Source organism: Chelonoidis abingdonii, chromosome 18 (assembly GCF_003597395.2).
Source record: "Chelonoidis abingdonii isolate Lonesome George chromosome 18, CheloAbing_2.0, whole genome shotgun sequence".
Classification (NCBI taxonomy): domain Eukaryota; kingdom Metazoa; phylum Chordata; order Testudines; family Testudinidae; genus Chelonoidis; species Chelonoidis abingdonii.
Window position 1 is genome coordinate 4,317,505 of NC_133786.1, and position 10,151 is coordinate 4,327,655.

Here is a 10,151-nt window from a genome sequence, read left to right on the forward strand (position 1 = left end):
TTGCATGTCCCATCAGACTCCAGGGGGAGGACGCAGAGCAATAAAAGTTTGGAACCCCTCCTGGAGGTCAGCTAAAGCTGGAATGACTCATGAGGTAGTTATAACAACCCCATCAGAGATGAGGAAGGTGAGACAAGATGGCTGTGGATGGTAGTTAGGGGAACCCTTGGCCTATTGAAAGATGCTTTCTCCCTCACTGGTTTGTAATCTCCAGAGCGACGGGGCTTCCCTGGTTTCCCTTATCAGGCTAAGTTCCAGTCCAAATAGATCCTGCTGTACCTTTGCCAGGATTCACAGTGGATGCGCATGGAACACATGCATCCGACAAAGTGGGTATTCACCCACGAAAGCTCATGCTCCAATACGTCTGTTAGTCTATAAAGTGCCACAGGACTCTTTGCTGCTTTTATGGAATACAAGGTTCCTGGTCAATCAGCTGAGGCCAGCAGTCTGGACGTGTCCCCATCCTCTCTAGTGCCATGGCTATTAACTGATTGCCCTGGGAGGAGGGGGAGGATCTTAGCATCAGGATCCCCACAGCATCACTGATGCTCCATGCACTGAGGTGCTAATACATTACCAGAGACACAGCAGACACTGCACCAGGACTGGGCCTGCAGCTCTCCACAAGAGCAGCCTGTGGGTGCAGGGAAAGGAGAGGTGCATGTGCGTGAAGGTTTATGCCTAGGATCTGGTTCTTTTATATCCTCCCTTAAACTTCCCAGAGCAGCAGAGGTCTGTGTCAGCTAAATGCCAAGACCCGAAACTGCCAAGACCCGAAACTTATCAGAAGAATCCAGGCAATTCAGCTCAATTTGTTTTTCCTTGGGGCTGTTAAGTGTGTTGTGCCACTTTGATAAACTAGGTATGGCAGAGCATCTGCCCTGTTTGTTGGAATCTAAGCAGCCAGGCGGCACAGCAGGGCGTGTAGTTATTGCTGTGACAGATTAATATACGTAAACATCCTCTTGAGAAGACTAGACTAAGCCATCCTGGGCTGGACATTTTCAAAATCAGTCAGTGAGTCTTGCAGCTTGCTGCTTATGGGTGGAGATGCTGCATTTCACCAGCAGTACAAATGGCTTTGAGTTTCAGGCTCCAGATGCCCCCTGCTCATCTCAGGTAGCAGCTTCTGTTTCTGCTCAAGAGCTGGGATTGGTAGCATCGACCAAGTTGAAATTACAAGCCCTGCGTGTGGGTTCTGATGGAATGGAATCAATACTAGATCACGGTAGCAGGAGCAATGGAAGAGATGGAGGGGGAATGATCTGTTCAGAGGTTGAATTCACAGCTCAGCCGGTGTGTGGTGAGATGCATGGGGACATTCGTGTCCTATAACTCCCCAGACCCAGCGCAGTGGGTTCTAGTGGCTCTGAATACAAGGCCTGCTCTACACTAAGTGGCGAGGGGGAAGGAGGAGGAAATCGATTTAAGATACGCAACTTCAGCTATGAGAATAGCGTAGCTGAAGTCGATGTATCTTAGATCGATTTACAATTACTTACTTTGCGTCCTCGCTGTGCGGGATGGATGGCTGTGGCTCCCTGTTGACTTTTCTTCCACCTCTCACTGAGCTGAAGTTCAGCAGTCGACGGGAGAGCGATCGGGGATTGGTTTATCGCATCTACACTACACATGATAAATTGATCCCCGATAGATTGATTGCTACCCGCCTATCCGGTGGGTAGTGGAGACAGAGTTCAAGAAGCAATTAAGTGATGCACAATTTACTCCTGAGGGCATTCGGCACCAAAACATTTAAAAATTCTGCACACAATATTTTAAAATTCTGCAAGTTTTATTTGTCAATAAATAAATGCACAGGCTCCAGCATGGCAGTGGGGAGCATAGGCCACTGGCTGCATGAAAGTGGGAGATCACCCTGCAGCCCCCCTACCACCCACGCCTGGGACCCGGACTCAGCGGTGAGGCTGCACCCGACGCTGACACAGCTCAAGACCTGGGCCTGCTCCAGAAACACCCTGGGGCCCTGCTCCTCTGTGCCTGGTGCGCCAGGTGTGGAGCAGGCAGACTCAACCAAGCAGGATCCAAGTGTGCAGGGGTTCAGTGTGGGGGGATCCAGGTGTGGGATGACATAGTTCTGTGTGGGACAATCTGGATGCAGGCAACTCAATGGGGGATCAAGGTGTGGGAAGATCTGGATGCACAGAGGCTCGTTGGGGGTAGGGTTCCAGGTGCAGGGGCAACGAGACCCTGCAGGAGCTTCTACGTGAAGGTGGTTGGGGCTCAGTGGAGGGAACTGGGTGTGGGGGTCTCAGCTGGGAGGTCTGGGTGCTGGGGAGTGGGGGTGGTTTGGGGTCTGGGTGCAGCTAGTTAGAGGTCAGTGGCATGGGGGTCTGGATGTGGGGGCACAGGGAGGTGGGACTCGTCAGGGTGGGGAGATCAGTCGGGAGTAGTTTAGGTGAAGAGGTGGAGCTCTGGAGGCAACGGGTCTGGGTGCAGGGGGCTCCGCGTGCAGGGGTTGAGGTTCAGTGGGGTTGGGGTATGGGATGAGGCTTGGCTGATGTGTCTGGATATGGGTGGTCTGGATGCATGGGGATTAGATGGATGGGACAGCAGCTCCTGGTACAGTGATCCCTCCTCCCACAGGTGAGGAGCGATGAGCGCAGGAAGCAGGGGTGGATGCTGTGCTTACTGCAGGTGGGGGAGGTTTCTGGGGAGGTCTAACACAGCCCCAGCCACTCCTTTCAGGGGAAGAGGAAGTCCTGTCCTCTCCTGCCTCCAGCTCAGCCGGAACTAGCAGCTAATTCCGGCTCAGGGTAGGAGTCACTGGCTGGGGTGTCCCCAGCCCCGCAGTGTTTTACCTCTCCGCTGGCTGCTCTGGGTGCCTGAAACGGTGTAACTACTCTATTAGAGAGAATGGTGCATGACTGTTCTTGCAGCTTCCCTATCAGAAAGTCATTTTTCTGCAGCGAAGCAAAGAAATCTACAGGGGACATGAATTCTGTGCACGTGCAGTGGCACGGAATTCCCCCAGAAGTAACAATTCCCCGTATGCCACTGCACTAAGTACTCCTTCTGTCTCTTGTCTTCCTTTGATAGGGGAAGGAAGAGTGGGATTGTAAAGCCCCACTCTGCGGAAGTGCTGCCATCTCGGCTTTGGAATGAGGGGACGGATGTAAGTAGACTCCTTTTCCCACCCCCCCAACTGTTCCTTGTATTCTTTTACTTTTCTCTAAAGGAAAGGAGGGCAGAGCGATTCAGCTGTCACTATTGGCCACTGTGTGCGCTGAGTGCTAGGACAGTGGTTCTATAAGGGACCCTGTTCCCTCTTAACGCTATGGGAAGGGCCAGGAGGTCATGACCCCTGTTCATGGACCCCTTGGGTTGAGAACACCTGCACTGGGGAATAGCCAGTAATTGTGTTACCTGAAACAAAGACCCATATGTTCTGTAAAGAGAGCGTCCCAACCGCACGCTTTTCTTCCAGTAACTTTTGATCCTCTTCTTTTCTGATAACGGTTCTTCAGAACCTGTGACCCCATGGAAATGCCAGCCTTCTATTTACCATTAGCATTTGGAAGGCGCCCATAACCAGCAAAAAAAACAGTCATGGGCTCTGGGTCTGTGGGGTGTGAAAGCCAGCCCTGCTCTCAACCCTCCCTCCGAACTCCAGGCTAATCTAACCTGGATTTGATTCAATGCTCATGCATTGACCTGCTGGTGCAGGTGTGGCTATGTTCACATGTGACCGCAGGGATGCAGAGACCTCTCTCCCCCCAGCCTGTTCCACGTGAAAATGATTTTACATGTTTCACTCTGTGCGGGGTGTAGTCAGACTCTGTGCAGGCTGCATGGTCTGTTTCTGAGTAACAGGGTCACAGAGCTGTCACTTGGCCCCTTGAGGATGCATACGTGAGTGTTCTATGCAATTTCAGGTCAGATTAGTGACTTGCTGGGAAACTTAAACCATGAATCTTGTTCAGGGCTGCGGGGGGCGCAAGTGGGACAATTTGCCCCGGGCCCTGCAGGGGCCCCCACGAGAGTTTTTCAGGGGGTCCTTCCTCTGGGCAGCCCTGATCTTGTTAGTCTCTAAGGTGTCATGAGGACTCCTTGTTTTTTTTTTCGTGATATAGACTAACATGGCTACCACTGAAACCTGAATCTAGTGCAGTCATTAAGGTGTAATTAATGCGTGTGTTTGTGTCTGCTAAGCAAAATGTTATCTGCTACCTTGAGGATGCATACGTGAGTGTTCTATGCAATTTCAGGTCAGATTAGTGACTTGCTGGGAAACTTAAACCATGAATCTTGTTCAGGGCTGCGGGGGGCGCAAGTGGGACAATTTGCCCCGGGCCCTGCAGGGGCCCCCACGAGAGTTTTTCAGGGGGTCCTTCCTCTGGGCAGCCCTGATCTTGTTAGTCTCTAAGGTGTCATGAGGCTCCTTGTTTTTTTTTTCGTGATATAGACTAACATGGCTACCACTGAAACCTGAATCTAGTGCAGTCATTAAGGTGTAATTAATGCGTGTGTTTGTGTCTGCTAAGCAAAATGTTATCTGCTACCGCTGGCCAGTGAATTACCGGAAATCACTGAAAATGCTTCCTTATTTCTGTTGTTCAGTAACAGAAATCACATGCAAATACTTCCCTGGAAGCAGGGTTTTACCTAATAAAAAGGAATGTCTGTTAAAAGGCCTCCAGGTACAATCACCTTGAGAGAAGCAACAAGAGGCAGAGGGCACTGGCAGGGATGCATGGGCGTGGGTGACTGTAGCAAGATTTGTTTTCTAGGGTAAGTGGCAATTTCTCCCCTCTGCTCAGCGAGAGCAGAGGGTCGGCAGACTGCAGCATTGAACATCCATGAGTGAGGTAGAATCCCTCTCCGGCTGAGCGAAACATGCCTGGAGGGGAAATGCAGTTTCACTACAGAATGGCACAGACGTGATGTTCACATCATTTTGCTGTCGGGGAGTTTGCCAAGATCACTACCGGGGAGTTCCACCGTGTGCAGTAATTAAAGTGAGACAGAAGGTGCAGTGACATCAGGGTGGAGTGGAAATGACCTGCTATACATGGTACTGGCTAGCTGGCCTGAGTTCTGCATCTCAGTGTGCAGTCAGTGCCGATTTGTATTGGAAATAGAATCAGTTCAACAATATACTGTCCCCTTGGTCTCTTTCTCTGGCCCCCCCCACTGCTCTGTGCTCTTTCCAGCTGCCCAGTTTGCACAGGCTACCCCCTTGGGTTTGTCCCATGGTGTCCTCCCAATACAACACACAACGGTTTTTGCATTTCCTTCCCAGCTTTCCTGCTGCTTGGGCTAACACCAGCCGGTGGTCTGAGCAGTGCCAATCACAGTCCACCTGCCCTGGCTCTGAGTCAGCCAAGTCCTTCCCTGTTTAGCAAACTACTTCAGCTCACATCTGAGTTAATGCATGTACCTACATCCCTTTGGAGTCAATGAGATTTAAGCATATGCTTCGGAGCATTGTTGAACTGGGTCTTTTGGGAGTGGAGGACTGATTCTTAAGCTGGCCCTGTTGGCTTTCAGACTGGGCAGAGACCTGTCCCTATGAGGCCTCCTTATCACGCCTCATCCATATCGGTGCTTTGACCCATGTGAGGTGTCAGGGCCCTAGCTCTGTGCTGTAGGTTGGCAAGTGTCTAGGGGATCCACCCATGGACCAGGACCCCATGGCTAGGCTCTGTTCAATAGATGCATACCCGTTTTTTTGTAATAGCAGTGCCAAGTCTAGTGTCAAAAGTGAGATGCTGTAACTGTGGCGAGGCTGCAGTTCTCCCTTCTGCTCCCTTAAATCACTGGTCTCTTCTAGAATAGAGTGTGTGCTGTTGTAATGTCAGCCCGGCACACAGTATGCCTAGGGGAATCCAAATTGTGGTGCCAAAAGGAACAATCCCAAGCTGTCACTCATGCTGCTCTGCCCATCAGTGGAATCAAAGACAGGGAGCATTAAATCCCTCGGAAATCCCTTCTGCTCCCCAACTCTGGATGCTGCCAGCAGCAGTAGTGTTACCTAATGGTTAGAGCAGTGAACTGCAACTCAGCGCTCCCGGGCTCTGGTCTTTTCCTGCTATGTGATCATGAGCGATTCACTGAAACCACTGCACAGCAGAAGTTGCCCACCTGTAAAACCCATGTTTCCTGCTTCACAGGGGTGTTAACGAATAAATGAACCTAAATCGCTTTAAAGCTGCCCAGATGGAAGTCTCTCTGGAATGGCTGTAGCTCCCTTCAGTGCTGCAAACAGCTTGGATGTGTCGGGAACGTAAAAGTATGTCTCCAATAACTCAAACTGCGCCTAAGCCAGATCCAGCTGCAGCCTGCACTAGGTCTGGAACTATGCTGATATAGCTACAGGGCCTAAGGAGCTACAGCTTTACAGGGTCGGAGGGAGCCTCTAATGTAGACCCCCCCTGGAGCACTGCAAAATGGACCTACCCTAGCAACTTCCATGGCGGTTTGCGCTTGTCACCTTCTGGGTGTAAAACAATGCAGTGTGGATAGAGCTTTCCTGCATAGATCAGGGTGTTCACAGGGGCCAGGAAACCAGGCCACTGATCCATCCTGCTGCTAGCCAGTCTCTACCACTCTAGAGGAGAGCAAAGAGACCCTTAATTTGCATGTGTCTTGAGTGGAGGTAGGGGGGAGACTCAATGGCAAACGTCAGGCCAGTTCCCGTTTGTAGTGGAACAATTAAGGTGCCAGAGGAGAGGATTGATTTCAGGTGGCAACGAGGCTACCATATTAGGTGAGCCCTTAACCAAGGACTTTATTTCTCCTGCAAATAGAGCTTCATTAATGTTGTCTTTGTATTAATGAAGACAAAAAGCTCTGAGTACACAGTGCAGGAGGAGGCAGTGTGCTTGGCACTCCCTGGCAAGAAAACCAGGGCTCTTCCCTGACTTTTTCCGGAGGTGTAAGTGAGTCTTTTAAAGCAACACAAAACAAAAAGAAAGCAAAACTTTGGTTATCCAAAGAGACCTGGGAGGGAAGCTCAAATGCATTGTTGGGCCTTTGATCTGCTTGGCCGATAGGGATTTAGGCTGAATTCAAGTTTACAGGCTCTTGAGGTTTTTGGATTATGGCTCTGAAACCTGCTCTTGACAAACCCTTTTCTGTTCCAATGGGTGGATTTAGAGGTGTGAATGTTTTTGTTTCCCGGTGACAGCTGAATAGAAACCTGACGTACTTTTACACACGGCCGCTGTGCTTAAGTAGACAGACTGAGTCTGTACTGGATAGGAAAAAGAACAAGAGCACTTGTGGCACCTTAGAAACTAACAAATGTATTTGAGCATAAGCTTTCGTGGGCTACAGCCCACTTCATCAGATGCACAGATGGGAACGTACAGCAAGAAGATATTTATACATATGGAGAACATGAAAAGGTGGAAGTAGCCATACCAACTGTAAGAGGTCATTCAACTGAGATGAGCTATCATCAGCAGGAGAAAAAAAACCTTTGAAGTGATAATTGAGATGACCCATAGAAAGTGTGAGGATACTTAACATGGGGAAATAGATTAAATTAGTGTAATGGCCCGACCATTCTCAGTCTCTGTTCAAACCTAAGTTAATTGTATCTAATGGTTGGGTGCCACAAATACTGCTGTTGTTTTTTGCAGATACAGACTAATACAGCTGCTACTTTGTACTGGATAGGGTGACCAGACAGCAAGTGTGAAAAATCGAGACGGGGGTGGGGGGTATTAGATGCCTATATAAGACCAAGTCCCAAATATTGGGACATCTGATCACCCTCGTACTGGATCTCTTTGCTGCTTGCGTGGGGGCCAAACGACAAGAAGGGGTGAAATGCACGATGTCTGTGGTTGTGCAATTGTGTTAGCTGATGCCTGCACCACCACCCAAGTGGAGCTGGTGTAAGGGAGTGCTCTCCCTCGCCATTTTGGGGAAGCTCCCCTCCTTTTGACATGTGATGTAATGCACTGAGAACTGTGAGCGGAGAGTAGAATCTAAAGGGTAGGTGGAGATGACTTGGGTATTCCTCTGTCTCCTTAAAAGAGAATGAATGTAAGGTCTGTTTGTGTTGGGCTTGGAGAGGAGGGATGTGATCCATGAAGGGTCCCATTATTTATCTCTGGTTTGGAAAGCTGTGATCTTCTGGGAATTAGCTTAGCAATGAAATACAATGAAGCATGTTTTGACTTCCTGACACCTGTAAGCAGCATCGTGTACTCTTGACTCAAATCTATACAAGGTTGGGAGGGGTGGAGGAGATGTATGTTCTTGCCAGATGAGTTAAATTATATGTACCTGAGATGAGGCTGGACAGTAGAAATATATATATATATTTTTTTCTTTAATTGACTTGTTCTCTTTAAAGGGTAAGTTTGCATTTATTAAAACTGCTGCTTGCCCATATAAATTACTCCGGGATAAATGTTGTCTCCTTGATGCTTCTCCAGAAGACATTATCTTTGAAAGCCCAACCTTAGGGTGTCGCTGATTCCCTCCCCACAGAAATCTCCTGGGTTCCACCCAGCGATCATCCTTCTTACCCTCACGTAGCATCAGAGAGAAGGGCTGTGAACTCAGGATGGGAGCATTCTTCCTTGGAGCTGGCCGGGCCTCCTGGTTCTTTTGCCACCAGTCCTCTCCCTCTGAACTGAGGCAAGTTCAGCTCAGTCCCTAGCCCTCAACTTGCTTGGAGGTCAGGCTCCCACCTAGCTATCTCCTGCCATCCCACGGAGTGAAACAGACCTGGTGTGTGTCTCTCTGATCCCTGAGGCATGCAGTGTTAAGTCTAAAGGCTTTTCTGTTGGGGCTTAAACCCAGCTCAGTAACAATCTCTCTTGCTGCAATCCCGAGTATTCTGTTGCGTTACAATCTGGAGAATGCCAGCATTGTGAGGGTTAAACACCAGCTGTTCTTTCTTTGTGGGGAGGATAAATGTTTGGCATCCTCGGTCCACAGATCCGGAACTGGAGGGTTGTGTCCGCCCGTCTGTTACAGACAAGCTGCTGCGGCCAATCCAAACACAGGCCTATTCAAATCGCACTATGTATCTCTCTGCTGTGAAATATCCCCAGTGGATGACTTCCAAAGCCATACAGGCCAACCCGTAAACAGGGCAACAAGGCAACAGTGATAAACACAGAGGGAGTCTCTAGGGGCAGGTGGAGAGACGAGGTAACTGGAGTCCCTGAGTAAACACTTGCCTGGCTGGAGGCGTGCGGCGATTAAGAGGACAGCCCTCAGGACTAGTGGTGTTTGAGGTGCAGGTGGTGAAAGCCGCAGGTAGGAGAAACCACACATCTGTCTAGGAGTGCTGCAGGGGATCGCTGTGGGCGGCCGGGAGATGGGAGGGTGATGGTGAAGGCCAGATCCCGGCTTGGAGCTTTAGGAAATCCACGCAGTTACAAAACCCCAGGTAGTGCGGGAGGGGCGGCTTAATAGTAGGGATTGCCTTGATCTGCTTTTCATCAGGTGGCCAGGTCTCTGTATGTGCTCTGGAGAGCCCCCCCCAATCCAAGGGCTAAATTAGTCATTCTCTAACCTAATCCTTGAGTATAACCCATGTGCCATGTGTCTGTTAGCCCATGACCCTACCCCCAAAGAGTTTACGCCTGGTAAGGACTAATCAGCCACATTTTTAAAAGTGGCCTCTGATTTGGGGAGCCCAGCTTGAGGCCCCTTTGTGAGGTGCTGAGCACTTTCATTTCCCACTGACTTAATCTGGAGTGGCAGGACGCTCAGTGCCCTGAAACAGGGCTGCCCGGCGGGGGCAAGTAGGGCAATTTGCCCCGGGCCCCACAGGGCCCCCCCCTGAGAATGTCGGAGGCTCCCCCCCGCCTCCGCCTTGCCCCATCCCCCGCTGCCTCAGCGCACCATGCCCAGGAGCGGCCCTGGACAGAGCTAAAGTGGCGTGGCTCCAGTGGGACCTGAGCTGCTCCCGCTTAGAGCCACTTGGTAGCAGGATGGGGCTGTGAGATGTGGCTGAGTGGAAGGACCTCAGGTCCCGCCGGAGCAATGCCGCTGCAGAGCTGTCCGGGGCTGCTCCTGGACGTAGCGCGCTGAGGCTCCGGGAGAGCGGGGAGGTGGGGTAAGTGGCATGGTAAGGGGGCTGGGACTGGGGGGGTTGGATAAGGGGCAGGGAGTCCCAGGGACAGTCAGGGGATGGGGAAGGGGCAGAAGTTCTGGGG

General features: G+C 50.7%; 1 protein-coding gene across 16 annotated transcripts in view; it reads left to right on the top strand.

The window, feature by feature from the left end:
• ST3GAL4 (ST3 beta-galactoside alpha-2,3-sialyltransferase 4) overlaps nucleotides 1–10,151 on the top strand; it is a 175,216-nt gene that overhangs the window by 99,232 nt on the left and 65,833 nt on the right. For 13 of the 16 annotated variants that reach the window (XM_075073546.1, XM_075073549.1, XM_075073545.1 and 10 more), the window contains one exon: nucleotides 3,064–3,139. Coding sequence is in view for 4 of the 16 variants with exons in the window: in XM_075073544.1 (XP_074929645.1) it covers nucleotides 3,064–3,139 (76 nt within the window). In the remaining 12 variants the exon portion in view is untranslated. Of the gene's footprint in view, nucleotides 1–52; nucleotides 330–3,063; nucleotides 3,140–8,922; nucleotides 9,247–10,151 lie in introns of those variants that run through there. The other 3 variants (XM_075073548.1, XM_075073552.1, XM_032772018.2) reach the window with 2 other exon arrangements.